The sequence below is a fragment of the Euphorbia lathyris genome, chromosome 9 (assembly GCF_963576675.1).
Source record: "Euphorbia lathyris chromosome 9, ddEupLath1.1, whole genome shotgun sequence".
Classification (NCBI taxonomy): Eukaryota; Viridiplantae; Streptophyta; class Magnoliopsida; order Malpighiales; family Euphorbiaceae; genus Euphorbia; species Euphorbia lathyris.
This window is the reverse complement of record NC_088918.1, coordinates 12,496,220-12,514,606: the sequence shown is the minus strand read 5'-3', so window position 1 is coordinate 12,514,606 and position 18,387 is coordinate 12,496,220. Positions and strand designations below refer to the sequence as shown.

The following is an 18,387-nucleotide window of genomic DNA, read 5'->3' as shown; positions in this document are numbered from 1 at the left end:
GAGAAATGCCAATTTAGGTTCCACGTACAAAATAACACTGGTATAGGCTTAACGTTTACAAAAGAATACCAATTTAGGTCTCGATAACGAAATATGACATGTCAATAATATTACTCCTTTAAGTTATGATTTCTCTCTCCACGTACAGTTGGCAGAACTGTACGGAGTAATATGAATGATGTGTCACGTTCCGTTATCGAGGCCTAAATTGGTACTTTTTTTGTAAACATTAAGTACATGGAACCTAAATTGACACTTTTCCAAAACCCTTAGGCCTATTTTGGTACTTTATCCCGAGTAAAAATGAACTGAATCCAATATTTTCAATAGAGAGGGTATGTTGCCCGAACACGGATACGGTATCCGACACGGACACAACACGAGAAACGTCTTTTCTATAAAACATAGGACACGGAAACGTGGGAGAAACGTGTAAATATTAAAAATATTGGGACATATTTATAAATATTAAAAATATACAATATTTTTATATTTGAATTTTGGTAATATAACTAAATAAATACATACGAAAGAAATTATACAACTTTTATCTAAACATAATTATTAAATACATGAAATATAAATAATGTCAAAAAACATTCTCAGAAAAAGAGAAAGAAAAAAAAAAAAAAAAAAAAACAACTGTACCTTATTTGTTTTCCCTTCAAATAACGATTGACCATGATTGCTCTGTTTACCTCTGTTTTTTTTTTCTGAAATGAAATCCAATCGTTTTTTTATCTGGGAAACGGATTTCTCAGACAGATACGCGTATCCAACTTCTGAATATTACGGAAACGGCCCCGAAACATATCCCAGCAGTTTTCGAGAGTTTCCGTATCCGAAACATATCGAAAACTTGATACGCAGGCATGTTAAAGTATCCGTGCTTCATAGCTGAGGTCTATTAATAAGATGAGTTTCCAATAAACTGAAGCAGGTATCAACGACTTCTAAAATTAGTAAGGTGTGTCTCCAATACACTGAAAGACGATAATCATTCTTTAGCGTTAAACGAACGCCTAGAAGGGCATATTCGGCATTTCTAGTTCACCAGTAATCCTTACAAGAACAAAAACCATCCTTGAAATGATGAAATCTATTAGCATCTCTCAAAATAATCTCCCTTCTAGTCACTTTAGATATCAATTTAATTGCAGAATGACAATCTCCACAAACCCTAAGGTTTTTCATTACTCTAATAGGCATTCCTTCAGGCACTTTCACAAGTCCATATGCAACTGCAAGTTTCTCACTATGATATTGCAAGCTATAAACTTTCTCTTCCTCATCAACATCATGTAGCACGAAGCTCCCATCGGGGCAATACCCGGCTTCTATTAGTAATCCCTGTAATTTCTCTAACATTTTCGATATCATTGCTTGCTCCGGATGACCGGTTCTGTCTCCCCCAGTGAACATATGGACTTGTTTATCTACTTCAATCCAACTGCAGCCTGGTGATTTGCTTACATTCCGAGCTCTCATTGACTTTCGGAGCTCCGCAACTTCGCCCCATTTACCTTGTGATGCGTACATATTTGATAACAAGATTTGAGGCCCGACGTTTTCTGGCTCGAGCACTTGGAGTTTCTTTGCTGCGTGTTCGGCCAAATCTAACTTCATGTGTGTTCTACATGCACCTAACAAAGCACCCCAGACTATAGCATCTGGTTCCACAGGCATCTTTTCGATTAAACTCATTGCTTCGTCGAGCCTTCCTGCTCGGCCGAGTAGATCAACTGTGCAAGCATAATGCGCCATTCCTGGAGTCACACCGTATCTTGATTGCATTAGCTCGAAAATTTCGAGCCCTTCTTTAACCTTACCACTGTAACTACATGCTGTTAGAACTCCGACGAAAGTGATTTCATCGGGTACAACGCCTGAAGAGAGCAACTCGTGGAAAACTCGAAGAGCTTCCTCTCCTAGACCGTGTTGTGCATAACCTGTAATAATTGAATTCCACATGACAGAATCCTTCATAATAAACCTATCGAATACCCTTTTCGCTGTCACGAGATTGCCACATTTAATGTACATTGTAATTAAAGCAGAGGAGACATACACGTCGGAATTGAAGTTCGATCTCATCAACCGTGCATGAACTTGTCTACCGTGATCCATACTCGCCAAGCTACCGCAAACCGAAAGAATGCTTATAACGGATGGAAAATTCGGCTTAACTCCCTCTCTTTGCATCAAACTAAACAGATCAAGTGCTTCAATTTCAAAACCTTTTCTCTCATAAACCTTGATCATAGCACTCCAAGTTCCATCATCTTTTTCGCGCATTTCATCGAATACCGACCTCGCCCTCCCTACCCCCCCGTTCAATCCAAATCCCATAATCATCTCATTACAGGCAGGAATTGACTTCACAGGCATTGCCTCGAAAAGCTCCGCAGCTTCCTTAATCCGTCCGGCCCGAGTATATCCCATCAACATTGCTGTCCATGTTATCTCATTCTTATCCGGCATTACTTCAAACAACTTCCTCCCCAAATCCACCTTGTTACTCATTGCATACCCACTAATCATAGCAGTCCAAGCAACCGTATTTCGTTTCGGCATCTCATCGAAAATTGCCCTTGCTTCCTCCAATTTCCCCTCTGTGCATAACCCCCCAATCATATTGGTTCTAGCAACAACATCCTTAACAGGCATCATATCGAAAAGCTTCCGCGCTTCGTCCACGCGCTGATTCTCAATTAAACCACCCAACATCACAGTCCAAGACACAACATTCTTCTCAGGCATTTCCCAAAAGAGTGATTCTGCTTCTTTTATCATCCCTGCCTGTATATAACCCCTAACCATAGATGTCCATGAAACAACATTTCGTTCAGGCATTTTATCAAACACTTTCCTGGCTTCAGTAACCATCCCATTTTTTATATACCCAGAAACCAAGCCATTCCATGAAATAGTGTTTCTCTCGGGCATTTTATCAAACAGAAGCTGTGCTTCACGAGGCTGCTTGTTCTGGAAGTATCCAGCGACGATGGCATTCCAAGAAACAACTGTTTTGTATGGAATTTCCTCGAATATTCTTCGAGCTCCATTAATTTCGCCGGTACGGGCCAAATGGGAAATCTGGAAATTGGGGGAAATTGGATTGAAACTTACAGAGAAGGTTCTACGGGGGATAAAAAGGAACCGCATTGATGAAAACGGAAAACAGAATAGAAATCTCACAATGAATGAAGTGTAAAATCAAAATCCCCAATAGAGCTAGAGAGAAATACGCGGGAAAGAGGGGAGATACCGGTTAAAGTTTGAATCTTTTTCATTTATAACTAGTAAAAGGGTTTTGTGTAACTACAAGTCCTGTTTGTCTCATGTGGATTAAGCCGGTAAATGAGCTGAGCCGAGTTTCAACACGACTAAATTCGGTTCGAAAACTCGAGAGCACCTTAGATTATAGGTTTATGAATAAATTTAATTATAATTTGGTTGAATTATTTTTTTTAATAATTATTTTTTTCTAAAGGGTAAATATAAAATAACGTAGTTTTATAGATTTCAAAACTACGTGGTTTTGTGTTAAAAATATTTCAAATTGTTCATAAAATGAATTAACGGAGTGCTCGCGGGCAAGGTTTGCAACAGCTCGTGCAGTTCACGAACAGAATATTGAGTTTGAACTCGTCAATTTTCTAACAAATCGAGTATGAACAGACAAAAGTTTGGAAAAAAAAAATTATCTATACTTTCTTAACTCAAGTTGGATAACTTTAACATAGGTCAAAGGAAATCCTTTAAGCATTTCATTTATTGAGTGATCTCTAATCCCCGTATTCGGGTTAAAGGATTGGGCGATGACCTTAGTTAGGTACGAAGTTACTTGACTGTTAAGGAAAGGGGACTACGAAGTTGCTTTACTTTACCAGCAAGGTTTGAAAATGCTTGACCGGGACCAGAAGTTCACTAGCTCGGCCAAAAAGTGGAAGCTGCTCGACCGTAAGGAACAAAACGAAAGTTGCTTTCCCGCGTGATGTGCCTCGAGATGGCCGTCTCCTGTCCCCCTGCCGGTGGGGAATCCGCTCCCGGGTTGTCGCTCTGCTGCGTCTGGCCCGTCCTCTAGGCACCTTTGGAAGGCAGGGAGTGTGACAACGTACACTTTCTTTCTCTCTCTGATAGTAAGAGAGATCTCGGTAAAGCATACGTGCCACTATACCTTCCCCTTTTCTCTTTAATGGAAGGCTTGGGCCAAGGAAGAGGAAAAGAAGATAGCTAAGGTTTATGGATAATCGTTTTCTTCTCTTATGAGAAGAGCACCATACAATCTTACGATTACCTTATTTTTTTGAGAATTAGCCTTCACCATTTTGGATAGCCATTCCTGGCTCAGCCAACTATACTTTTTCGGATAGAAGGCTTTGTTGACCTATTCGAAATCGATAGAGGCGTGGCAGAAAATTGCTTGAACAGCGAAAACCTCCAGTCAGTGACAAGATTCAGAATGAAAAAAAAAGCTTCACACGACATTCTACTAAAAAAAAAGAAGGGCCCTTACTTTCACTACAGGATATCCACGGCTCTTGAGCCTTCCTTTGCTTGACTCGGCTAGGCTAAGTTACAGCCCTATTACATTGATGAGTAAGGGATATGTTTAAATAAATTCATTGAAAATTTATTTTTATTTCAATAAATTAATTCTTAGTGATTGAGATAGAAAAAAATTACTATATGACATTCACGTTGGAGAGATCGTTAGAAACTGATTAGCTATTGATTAGACAAGTTTAATATGTGGAAAGGAAATTATTGATAACTCAAAATATAATTTTTATATAATTAAGTCAATTTGCGTATGTTCACGGAAGAATATAAACTTTATTATCAGAGCAATCAAGACACACTTGTACCATATAATACAAGGTTTTATAGCTTTTGTTTTGAAATTAATTGTTAAATTAACGATCTTCTCCTTAACTATTAGTTTTAAGCTTCTTTTCTTCCTACCAAATCATTAGTTGGCTTTACAAGGGTTGTTTGCCCCTTATGATAAACAAAACACTAGTCTTTTTTTATCTATTATCACTGCAAAAGAATTCCGCATTACTTTTAGATCTTTTGTTCGACCCACAAAACTACATCTGTTTTTTTTTTGTAAGAGTGCATAAAGAGGTCAAAATTTTCTTCAAACTTGATACATATCGAACATCCTTCAGCATACCACACCATCAAGCATCATTATTTTTACTATTTCTAATTCCGAGATTTTACATGAGCCACTATTATCAGGACCGGTCCTGACAATTTAGGGACCCTAGACCAAATAAGCAATAAGGGCACATTTAATAATAATAAAAATTATACATAACAAAATAAGGTTTTAAATTTTTTTTATTAATGGATTTTTAGAAAGAAATAGACCCTCATATATGATTTTATCACTATTTATATTAAAAAATAAATAAATTTCGTATATATATATAATGCTAATTTTTTTTTTTTTGCCCCCTCCAGTCATGGGCCCTAGGTCGGCGCACCCCGAGCCTATGCTAAGGCTGGCCTGACTATTACCCATAAACACAGCTCAAGGCATAAGTTTGAAAACTTCTCATTGTTAAAACACATGTGAAAGGAACAAGTGGAGTTAAGCATTCAGTCTAAACTCTATCTCTTCTTTCTTGTGGTAACTGTGCATGCATCTGCTTCGTTATCAACATATGTGGCATGCGCCTTTTCTGATTTGCTTCTCCTTGTTTTGAACTTTCTGTTTCTTTATTTTTTCAGCACCAACACTCAGCTCGTTTATATCCTTGTTTATTCAAAATGACAGAAGATATTCTTCGGGCACTAAATTGTGAGTGTCCTTATTGCTACGGTAAGATAACCACAAACAATTTCACCCAAAAAAGTATGAGTTAGTGGGCTGATGCGGCAAGGTAGCGGGAGTGAAAATAGGAAGAAGTTAATGAAGACAGGTTAGTGGGCAAAGTTTGAGAGAAAATTAAGGATATTAGGCAACAATCAACTAATAAACTCTTTTAAAAAAAACTATAAATAGAGCCTTCTAGACACCAACCAACAATCTCAAAAAAACACCTACACAATATCAAGTTCTTAGTATTTTTATACTTTGTTCTTTATGATTTCTTGTTTTATTTTCACTTTTCAAACTCGTTTTAACTTCAATTTAGTCTTTTAGCAATCTGTTTCCAAGTTCCTTACATTCAATTACCAATTCTTAGTCTAAACGTTACCAATTCATTAACTAGAATTTCACTAAAATCACTTTCCTCAAGTTTTTATTAGTTTCTGTCCTATAATTTCTCATTCCCGTTTCAGACCCTTTACAGTCCTTTTTTGCTATCGACTTCTTATAAACATCTATTCCTGACATTCTGAATTTCAATTTAGCTTTTTGTTTTGCCTGATTCCGTGTCCGGAAGCCCGTTTTACAAATCATTCTTCTGACCCTAAATCATGTTATATATTCTGTTTCAACGTTTATACAATCTACCCACTTTTTCATTTGCACGTTCTCGAGCATCTAAAGTTCGTTTTTGTCCCTAATCTTTACATACACTCGTTCTTGATTTCCTGAACTTCATTTTACCCTTTTGATTTACTCAATTCCGTATCTGAAAGTTCTCACACGAGTCATCCAAAGCTAGGTCCAAATCTGCCCCCGACTTTAATTAACTGTTTCATTTTGATCCACTTAAGTCCGTGCAAATCAGAAATTCGCCAACAAACTCAGCCCCTTTCCTTGCCGACCAATCATGGTGTTCGTAAATCTCAAGCCTTCGTCAATTCAACACCTTGCCGAGATAGCCAATTGGGGCTCCGAGTTTGTCGTTTGAATTTTCAATTCCGTTTCTTTTATTGTAAATATTCAAATTCAATTACTACACATGTTATTGATTTGAATTTACCTTTTTTTTTTCAATTGTTTAGCCATATCAATATAGGTTTATTTCAATTGTAATTATTTATCTTCAAAGATATGTACTTAAACCTTCATTTATATCAATAAATATCAATTTTTTCATCCAATCATGTGTCAATTTCGCATTTTTATTTTTCTATACCTAATCGTCCTTTATTTATCCGCAATAGCTTAAAAAACATTAATTATGTAGAAAAGTTTATAACGACGCTAGGGACCCACGATGGACTTTTTCAATCCTTAAGTACTTCGTCAATCGTTTTGATTAGAATTCAAGTTTTGGCACGCAAATCCATAAACTTAAATATATACCTTAATTGGAAATTAATTTCTCTGACACACCCGCACCCAAACCACACGTAACAAAACCATTATTGATATATTTCAATATTTTTCATAGTCTACCAACTAACTACCTCTCCCTTATACTATGTACTACAGGTGAGTAGCGTAATGTGATTTCGGAATTGGAAAATCTCAATAATTATATTTATTAAAAGTCAACAGTACAATTTCCTTAGGTTCTAAAGAAAAAGTTAAGAATTCAATCTGGTTTAAATTTTTCTCGAATATTCAGTCAGGTTCCAAAATCTCCAACATATTGATTTACTAGTAATATTAAGAATTTAAAAATCTCTAAAATTACAGCTAATGTAAGCCAATAGTTCAATCCAATTCTATTTTCTTTTACTTGAGTATCGGATCGGGTTCAACAATCTCCAAAATCCACACTCAATCCTACTATTTAGCACTTGGAGATTAAACATTTTGGTGGCTGAAACAGGTGATAAGAATTGGATCAAAATTTTATTACATTGCTACCCATTTCAAGAAAATTGAGCAGAAAGTACAAAACAACAATGAGCTAGTAAGAAGTAAGATTCTGTTCTTTATCACGCTGAACTAATAATAAATAATAAATAATTATAATTATAATAAGTATTAATAAGTTACCGAACTGGACTGATTACTCCACTGAACTGATTGATACTGAAATTAAGTAATAAAGAACACGACTAAGTAGGTTTATAAATTACAATTACATCTAAACCCATTTCAAGGAGATTACACTGTGAATTAGCACTTCTAAAACTTCTAATACCTCCATAACTCCCGAACTATAGCGCTGCTAACACTATAAGGACTAAACATCATTTATTGACATAAAAATTCTTAAACTTTATATCACGGTAACATTACCCTCATCATTTCGATAAATTTTTAAGTTGATTTTGACTTTAATATTAAAATAATGTAAAGTTCAAGGATTTTTATATTCAGAAATGAAGTTCAACAGTCATGTAATGTTAGTAGCGCTATAGTCCAAAAGCCATGAACATAATTTATCGGATTAGTGTTACAAACCTGGAATCAAGTTTGACAAAAGAAATCGAAAGTCGAACGCGGTAAAGAGTAAGCTGTTGAAAGAACTTTGGAGGCAATAATTGAGTTAGCTGCTTCAGTGAAATGAATTCCATCCCAGCTTAGATATGAAGAACCTTCATTGCAGACTTGGTAACCAGGCTGCCCACATGTTACCTTAATGTTGTAATTGTATGGAGGTCCTCCATAACCACAACATGCCATTAGAGGATTTGAGAAACCTGCAGAAACGGAAACGGAAACCGAGAAACCTTATTTTTAAAATATAGCCTTAAAAAACATAGCCAAGAAACAGAAATGGAAACGGATCCAAAAATAGACAAAAGGTGTAGAAACACTACTGAAAAGGAGTTCCCGTGCAATATAGATCAACATTAAGGATTTTTGAATCACATGAGATATGCATATTATGGAGAAATTTAAGACTATCATTGGAAATTTGATTATGGCCCTGTTTGCCAAATAGCTGCATTATTTGACTAGCTGATTGTGTAAACTTGTTTGCTAAAACTTAACTGATTGTTAATAGCTATTTATAATGACATATAAGGACATGGTAAAGTCTTTATGCAATAATCTGCTCGTAAAATAAGCTTTTCAAAATTAGTTTTTTGGACCCAATAAGCTTTTTGAAACCTTTCTAAACCAAACACCGCTATTAGAGGTTTGACTAGTCAAAACCTCTAAAGTGGCTCAAACCTCTAATTTTACCCCAAAAAGCTCTTTACCAAACATGGCCTATATTCAAACAGGGAACAAAATCAAAGTAAAGGGTTTTGACATATGATGATTGTGTTACGTATCGTCAACTCTTCTACACCTAGGCGCAATTGAAGGTCTCATTAATAGATGTTGACATATCAGATGATTATGTCAATAACCCTTCTATACCTAGGCTAGACCTGGCAATTATCGTGTTCGAGTCGTGTTCGTGTCGTGTCATTTCGGGATCGTGTCAAAAAGAGTAAACCCAATCCCAACCCAAAAACTTTCGTGTCAAAGTCGTGTTAATCTGTTCGGGTTAGTGTCGATTCCGTGTAGTGTTTTCGGCTTACATGTAATTTTGTTATGCATATATATTAATAATAACTCTTAAAAATATAAGAAGATATGGTACTGTTTTTAAACATTTTATATCATTTTTAGATTAGTATGTTAACAACAATTATCGAAGAGGGTCATGTAATGTGTTTATAACAATTTAGGAAATTCAAATTAATATTTGCAATTAATAATTTTAATTTTATTATCTTTATTAATAAAGTGACATAAAAAACACGAGAGAATATAACAATAATTTTCAATATCCGTATCATTTCAGGTTCACATATCAACACTAACGCAACCCAAAAATTAGCGTGTCAGTTTCGTGTCAACCAAAAAATGACCCATTACCTATTAAGCTCAACACTAACATTAAAAATCCGTGTCGTGTAATCGGGTCATGTGTCATTTTGCCACCTCTACTAGGCATGACACAAACTAAAGTAGCACTTTTCGATTAGCGACACTCATCTAATGTGTCAATTTCTGTTAGTTAACTGCATCATTTGCTAAACGTTGGGACTGAATTTGCCACCTAAGCTCCATTAGTTTTCACGTGCAATCAAAGTTAGTGCTAATAATATTGCACGGTTTTATAGGTGGACTCTACATTTGTTCTCCTCCAATAATCATAGGGCTAAATTTGCCAAATTGGTCCATTTTAATGCTAATGACCATTGCATTAATTTTGTACTTTATCCCTAGATTTGCTTTCAAAAATCAACAAGAACGGTTCAATGTTATGCAGATTTAGCGAAAGATAAATAAACGAAAGACGAAACACAGATTTTACGTGGTTCACCAACGTTATGTTGACTAGTCCACTGGCAGAAGGAGAATAGCTTTTATTAAGGAGGCGGAAATCAGATTACACATTAGGATTTACATAAGAGAGTATTTATAGTACTCAACCTATCCTAAACCGACTTGGACCCCAAGACATCGCTTCCAAGTAGAAAACCGAAAGCCAATACTAATCCAAATAGGAAACAAGATATACTGTCACGCCGGGGGCACATCGTTGCTTCCAGTCGTAGTGTGTAATACAGATTCAAGGCATTACGACAAGAGAAAACAATAGTTTCAGTGTAATACACTCAACCAATCAATTAACAACACTTGTATACATTTATTTCTTAACATCATACATACTATTTTTGTCGAAATGCCTTGAATCTGTATTACACATTTGTATATCTTGTTTCCTATACGGATTAGTATTGGCTTTCGGTTTTCTACTTGGAAGCGACATCGTGGGGACATCGTAGGGTCCAAGTCGGTTTAGGTTAGTTTGGGTACTATAAATACTCTATTATGTAAACCCTAATTTGTAATCTGATTTTCCGCCTCCTAATAAAAGCTATTCTCCATCTGCCCATGGACTAGCCAGCACAACGTTGGTGAACCACGTAAATCTGTGTTTCGATTTTCGTTTATTTATCTTTCATTAAATCCGCACAACAATTTTAATTGATCGGGTATATTATAGTCGGATTATGACAGAAATTGTCTCAATGGTAGAAGTTACTTACCATATTTGGAGGAATTTGCAATGAGATCATACTTGATGGAATACATATCAACATAGACAATCTTTGCATCTGGTAACTGAGACCTCATCATGTGACATTTACGACCTAGTTCAGCATTGAAGAGTCTTGCAGCATCATTATAACTCGAAATGCATCCATGTCCATCTAGATTTTGCTTCTCAACTAATGAAAGCTTTTGAGGAAGACATCCTAATGGCCCTGTGTTATGTATCCAGAATTTCCTGCCTCCTTCATTGTATAAACTCTACATTGTATCAAAACAAACAAACTCTTCATAATTAGTGTCTTAGATTAACCTCATTATTTGGGGTAAAGTACACGCATAGCGGCTTAACTTTGACGTTACTAACATGGTGAAGTCTCTGAACTTTAACAGATACTAACATAAAAGTCTAAATGACTGTCGAACAATGTAAATACCGGTTGACCACTGATGTTGGTAAATCACACTCTTTTACATGGCCCCTTAAGATTTAAGGTTACTAACATGATGGATCCTCAAGGAGTGTGTTTTACTGGCATTTCAAGTAGTCAACCGATATTTATTTACATTGGTCAAATGGTTATTTGCACTTTTATGTTACTATATGTCAAAGTTCAGGAAATTTTATACCCGGTTTTAAAGTTTAGGGGCATCTTGTTAGTAACGGTGAAATTGAAGGGGTTTTGGGTGTATTTTACCCGCATTATTTGAGATAAAATACATTTCTTGCCCCTTATACCGCTATTAATATTATCACCCTTCAAATTCATTTCTTGACATAAAAATGGTTGAATACATCACAAGCCTCTTGAACTTGGCTAAAAATATCAATTGGCCCTGAACTTTAAGGATATATCCATCAGTAATTTTCACCTGGTCAGTGATTGACCAAGTGAATTTGGTCAGTCACCATTAGATCTAGAAGATGTAAATTTAAGTTGTACGATTGTTTTAATCTCCACTATCTGGTTTTAAGAAGTCTAGATCTAATGGTGACCGACTAAATTCACTTTCAGTCACTGACCAAGTGAAAACCCACCGTATATCCATATGAACTTGCTTATGATGATTTATTGGCCCCTAAACTTGCTTAAATTGACAAATTAGCCCAATGATGGGATTACAATGATCTATTAACCCCTTTAACTTGCTTAAAGTGATACACGTTTTAATTTGTTCAAATCTCTCATTGTTTTGCCATGTGGACTTAGGTGGCTAATGGGACAATTTAAGCAAGTTCAAAAACTAACAAGATGTCTTTAAGGTTCAGCGGTCCAATCGTTTTTTCTAGCCATGTAAATTTCACCGATTTTTATATCAAAAAGTAAAATTCAGAGACAAAATGTTAGTAACTCTATATCTGAGAAGCCATGACTGTAATGTATCCGCATTATTTGACAATTTTACATTTTCGTCCATTGACCTCCGAGCTATGTTGCATGGAAACTCTTCTTTATTAGTATTTCCGCATTTCATGTCCTTTTCTGTTTCCTAGCCACATCTTTTAGATATAGCATTTCCCCGCGTCGATTTCCCTTCCGGTTTCCGTGCAACATAGCCTCCGAGTTATTACTAAACTTACCTTGACAGCGCTTTCTATTTCTCGAACAACAGTTGGAATCCTTTTGATGACTTGCATATAAGTTAGCATTTTAGCAAATGAATCAGCAATGTCATTCTGCCCAATATCAATCATGTAAAGTGCATTCCTGAACCCTTCAACGTCCACAAAATCTTTTGAACCTAAACATCAATTCACCATTACTATGTACTCAGTTTCTTTCTAAAAAGATATATATATGCATGTGAATTGGGGGTCCTCCGAGTGACATGGAAGACCCGGTGCTTAATATAAGAACTCCATAGTTTAGTTATTTGCATATCTTATAAGGTACAAAAGTACCCAATCGATGTTATCTCCTAACCTTAATTGAGGGCCTAATATTGTCAAACCGAGTCAATTTCAGAAATCACTAACAAGACTCTCTCTTTAGTCATAAATCTCGTTATTCCACTCCATTTGTGTTTCATGTTGTCACTCATAGACAAGTGTACAAAATGTGGTATTGTGTGAGTCATCTTGTCCGGATTCTTATCACATGTTATGCGAAAAAATAAAAATAAAAACAAGAATATTTTGTGGAGATTAAAGGCATTTCATTCCCAAAATTTAAATCGCACAAAACGCAAAACATTTGCTTTCTGAACCAACAGATATGCAACTAGTGCAGACACGTGAATAAAATATTTGAATTTTCTAATAATGTCTAAAATTGGCCTAGCTTGCCAATGTTAGACCCTCAATTGTACCGTTTACAAAGTCAGGAGTAAAATTAGGGTTATAAATTGTAATCGAGCCGATCAGAGTTTTGGCCTGTTCATGCTCGGCTAGGCAGAAAATGGACAAGCTCAAAATCGGTTCGAGCTTGGTTCATTAAGAAATTTATCTGATCGTGAGCTGCTCGTGAGTAGCTCGTTAATTATATTCATAAACTTTGCTCCCGAACAACTCATTACTTATGTTCATATGCAGGCTCACGAGCAAAGCTCGTGAACAAATAAACAAACTGCTCGCGAAAAGTTTGTTTATTGCTCGTTTCTTGTGTTAAAATTTTAAATTTTGACAAAATCCTACGTTTGTTTCTCCATCACCCAAAAAGTGCTTTGTAGGCGGCCACATTTTGTCCTGAACATTATAATCGAATTTATTCATGAACCTATAGCCGAGCCACATGAGCTTTCGAACTGAGTTTCGCCGTGTTCAAACTCTGCTCGTTTACGAATTGAGCCTCAAAATCGTGCTCAAACTCTCGTTTGTAATCAAGCTCAACACAGTGGAACTTTTATCGAGCCGAACGTCGAGCCACTCATGAGCGGCTTAGGTCATTTACAGCTCTAAGTAAAATTGCTCTTGACTGATAATGATAATGGTATTTTTGTACATTATCCAGTTGTAGAATTACTAATGGCATGGATAAATATGTAGTAAAAGAAAGAGTAGAAGAGATTACCAGAAGAAACAAGTTGAAGGGATTGAGCTTTGAAATGAAGAAACTGCATTATTTGAATGTTCAATGAAAAAGGAACATACTTTGGCAGAGTAGAAGAGCCCACTACTGCAAAATTTGCACCATTTGTGAACTTTGATCCCCCTAATGAGTCCATATATGGCTTTAAAAAACTTGCATTCAAACTTTGGCCTGCATTCAAAACAATAACACTACTTAGTTTCCGATTGTTTTCAATTTTCGAAACTGTTTTTTGCATTTTAAATCTAAACAGAAGACACAAAGTGTTTGGTAAAAATTTGAAACATATGCTTTTTCCAGAAAAATCAACTAATATCTACTACCTATCGGTAACAGCAAACAAACAGAAGCTAGTAAAACAAACGGGCCCTTAGTGCATTTTTCGGAACTACTTTCTAAAAGGGTGAACTAAATAATTTCCCTTCAAAAAAATGTATAACATTATCATCAGAAAAAAAAAATTATAACATAACAATTTTAGAACCCATATAGTACGATTAGGATTTCTTTGACATGATTATCATTTTCATTTTCATTTTTATCATATATTTAGCCATAGTATAAAATAAAATATAAAATATTTCATCCCTCTCCTCTGCTTGCATTTTATTTTGTGTAAAATAAATTCATACCTTCTAACTATAGGGCTATAAATATTATGGTCTCCAACGTCGTTTCTATATATAGAAGCTCTCAAATTTTAAATACACATAAAAAAAACATCATTAGACCTCTAATTTTTATCTTCATCTTTTATTTGGATATATTAAGTCTCTGATCTTTTTTTTTTTGTCTTATTATTGATGACCAAATTAGTAAGTTGTAAATATATAATTTTATTAAAAAGACATTATTAACTTTATTTCATTAAACTCTTGATCTTTTATTTGGATATATTAAGTCTCTGATCTTTTATTTTTTTGTCTTATTATTGATGACCAAATTAGTAAGTTGTAAATATGTAATTTTATTAAAAAGACATTATTAACTTTATATGTATTTAAAATTATTAAAAAATATATTTTTTACAGTTTGAATTAAGGTTTTTACAGTTTTATTATAGATAAATTTCTTTTCTCTTTTTTACTTTTCTATAATTATACTACCTACTACTGTAAAACTTTCATAAATTAATAGTCGATAAATTAATAATCTTTAAAATAATAATTTCTTGGATTCTTTACATGAAAATCATAAATAATAATATTATTATTGTTTTATTAATGTTGGTAGTTTAATTCTTAATATATCAAAAGTGTGAAACTTTATTTTACAAATGTCAAATACTTTTCTAAATAGTTACCTTATGAAATGTGTGTCGAAAGGCAGTTTTCCTTAAACTGCTATAGTATTTTTAGGATGATATAATTAAAAATAGTAACTGATAAAAGTATAAATAATTTATAAATTTTGAATTTCCTTGTAAATTTCCCTAATTTCTTCTGATCCTGATTTGGACCCGTTCAAAAAATGATCAATTTTAATAAATTAATAAGATAATAATTTTTTAGAACAACCTTTTATAAATAAATTGTTTTATTCTTTCTACAAATTAATAATTTCTCAAAATACATAGGCCAAGTATATAGATATATAATTAGGATAATTAACAAAATATGATTCTACCGTTGTTTGTTTTTTTATTTAAATCTAGTTAAATATCATCTTTAACTATTCTAAATACATTCAAAAGTTTTACTATACCTCAGTTACAAAAATACCGAATCATCCTCAATTTTATCATTTATAAATTAATAATTTATATAAATTAAGAAAATTTTATAATCGGTTATTAATTTATAGAAGTTTTACTTTAATATTTTTCGGTAAATATGTAAAAGCTCTACAGCTACATAATCGAATTAAACACCTAAGATCTCTTCTGTGAACATCAATCACTAGTTCAAATTCAAACCGTTTCCTAACAATTAATATTAAATGAAATGAAAAAAGGGCCGCCGGCGATCCAATCAAGCCAATGCAGTTACCGACAACGAAGCAAAGATCAGCCGGTGATAATGATCGGTGAAGATCAATCACAGCTCGACAAACACGGACATCCGTCCGATAAGCATACATAGACCGACCAAACGGAAAACCAAAATGCTAATTTAAAGTGAGATCACTTACAGAGAAAGTCGATCACAAGTCGTCCATCGGACAAGCGACCAGTTGATCGGCGGAAGAAAGAGCGGCCATTGGGGAAATTGACAGGAAAGCCGAGACCGGCGACGAGACCTCCAGTATCAGAGTTAGAATCCCCAAAATTGAAGATGACTGGCCTGTTTTTGCACTGAGAAGCTGCTGCTGGAGTGAGTAGTAGTTGGAAAACGGTAACGGAAAGAAGGAAGAAGATGAAGTTGCTGAACGGCGGAGAGAGCGGAGAAGTAGAAGCCATAGCTAGCAAATGCAAGTGAAGAAGAAGGACAAAGTGAGCGCGTTTTATGCTTTCATTGTTTGCGTTTTAATCAGTATATATATACGGGTGCGTCAGTGATCTGTATTAATTTATGGGGAAACTAAAATAAAATAAAAGTAAGGTGATGTCCCAACGATCTCTATTATTAACTAACTTTACCTTACCTCAAACTACGGCTGTAAATGGGGCGAGCGGGAACCTTACCTCTAAATAGGGTTGTAAATGAGACGGGATGGAGATTGTATTAACCATTCTCGATCAGTAGTTTATTGGAGATTCTTCGTCTCCGTCTCAACATATGGAGAAAATTTAGCTACCATCCTTGCTCCCTGAGAAATCTCCATCCAGTGTGGAATCTCCATCCCCGTTAAGTTTTTAATGTTTTTACTTTTTTCCAAGATTGTCATAATCAACTTTTTATTTTTACCAAGATACTTTTGGATTTGCTTAGTGGTTATATTTGCCGATGGATAGGAAGACATCATCTGCGGTTGATGTTGCATCTTGTGATCCTTGCTTTAGACAAAGCCTAAACAAATCTATAGTCAAAAATTCCCGGAATGGAGTTCAAATCTTTTTAGTTTATTTTTTTTAGTTTATGTAAATCACATATATATTTTTTTAGTTTATTTTTTTTTATATTCGAGTATTTAGTCAGAGATCCCTATTGGGGACATTCGGGGACGGGGACGGGGACACTTATAACCATACCCGTCCCGTCCCGTCCCCGGATGTCGGGGACAAAATAAAAATCATCCCCGTCCTATAGGGATCTCAAAACGGGATCCCCGATCCCCAACGAGGTGGATCTCAAACGGGGATAGGGAATCTCCAACTAATTGACAGCCCTACCTCTAAGGTTTAAAACGGTACAATTTTATCTTTTGGCAGATATTAACTTTCATCCTTAACATTGATAACTTGGTATATAAAAAAGATTTTATATTTTTTATAATTTAATAATAGAATTAGAATTGGAAATTAATGTTTTTAAATTCGATAAAATATTTAAATTTTTTTATCCAATGCTAACAAAATACAGTATGTTTTTTATTTTTTTCACATCTGATCATATGCTATTATCTGTTACTAATTGGTGATAAAATAACGTACATGTGAAGTGTAGATGACAAAAATCATGATCGAGAAAACAATTTAATAAATTATTTCTCAAATTGATTCAACTTATCAATGCTAGGGGTAAAATTTCTCTTGACTATCTGTATTAAGAGTAAAATTGCATCATTTTAGACGCTAGAGGTAAAATTGCTCCAGACTGTAAACGTTAGAAGTATTTTTACACTTTATCCCTTTTATTTATGACTAACTCCAATTATATTTATAGAGTCATAAATGTAGTTATTTTACTTCACATATACATCACGATACCGCTCATTAATAATTAATAAAGCAAATAAATAATGAGTTATAATAAATAATGATAAATTTTATCTATGATAAATTTTATATATAAATAATTATAATTATAATAAATAATAATCAATTATATATATAACGATAAATTACATATTATATATAAATAATTATAATAAATAATGATAAATTATATATTATATATAAATTTTTTTTTGGTAGGAAATGAAAGAAAAAACAAAACAAAGCCGCTTAACCCGGGATCAGCCTGGGAAAGCTGACCCCCACCAAATCATCCAAAATCAGGGACGAAATGAAGCACGGAGGAGAAGAAAAGGTTGAGAGGCCCAACATTCTTGTATGACCTTCAATCGCGAGACGGTCCGCAACCCGATTTTGCTCCCTATAAATATGGCTGAAGCTAAGAAGATCAAAGGAAGAGCAAATCCTTCTAATTCCTTTGATTAAATTTTGGCTACTTAAGCAAATAGCATTATTCTCCGAGATCAACATGACCGCTTCAAGGTTATCAGATTCCACAAGAAGCTTCTTCACCCCCAGGTTTTTAGCTAGCCTAAGGCCAGAAAAAATCCCCTAAAGCTCTGCAGAAAATGACGAACCCATACCCAAATTCTGAGAGAAACCAGAAATCCAACCACCAGCTTCATCTCTCAGAACCCCTCCCGCGGTAATTCTCC

At 34.6% G+C, this 18,387-nt stretch overlaps 2 protein-coding genes across 2 annotated transcripts; both read right to left on the bottom strand.

The window, feature by feature from the left end:
- Nucleotides 1–508: 508 nt before the first annotated feature.
- Nucleotides 509–3,293, bottom strand: LOC136205375 (pentatricopeptide repeat-containing protein At1g56690, mitochondrial-like). Its single transcript, XM_065995935.1, has one exon. The coding sequence runs from the start codon at nt 3,163–3,165 to the stop codon at nt 1,051–1,053; it is 2,115 nt and encodes a 704-aa protein (XP_065852007.1). The 5' UTR covers nt 3,166–3,293; the 3' UTR covers nt 509–1,050.
- Nucleotides 3,294–7,871: 4,578 nt separating this feature from the next.
- LOC136206269 (GDSL esterase/lipase LIP-4) lies at nt 7,872–16,384 on the bottom strand. Its single transcript, XM_065997256.1, has 5 exons — nt 16,027–16,384; nt 13,879–14,067; nt 12,450–12,610; nt 10,864–11,128; nt 7,872–8,508 (listed from the first exon to the last, which is right to left on the bottom strand). The coding sequence occupies exons 1-5, from the start codon at nt 16,292–16,294 to the stop codon at nt 8,276–8,278; spliced, it is 1,116 nt and encodes a 371-aa protein (XP_065853328.1). The 5' UTR covers nt 16,295–16,384; the 3' UTR covers nt 7,872–8,275.
- Between the last annotated feature and the right edge of the window lie 2,003 nt (nt 16,385–18,387).

Excerpts from the sequence above, each read along its gene's own strand:
- LOC136205375 (XM_065995935.1), bottom strand. The coding sequence starts at position 3,165 with ATGCGGTTCCTTTTTATCCCCCGTAGAACCTTCTCTGTAAGTTTCAAT.
- LOC136206269 (XM_065997256.1), bottom strand. The coding sequence starts at position 16,294 with ATGGCTTCTACTTCTCCGCTCTCTCCGCCGTTCAGCAACTTCATCTTC. Across the intron at positions 14,068-16,026 it reads ACTTGTGATCGACTTTCTCT|GCCAAAGTTTGAATGCAAGT; the intron begins GTAAGTGATCTC and ends TTTTGAATGCAG. Across the intron at positions 12,611-13,878 it reads CCTTCAACTTGTTTCTTCTG|GTTCAAAAGATTTTGTGGAC; the intron begins GTAATCTCTTCT and ends ATTGATGTTTAG.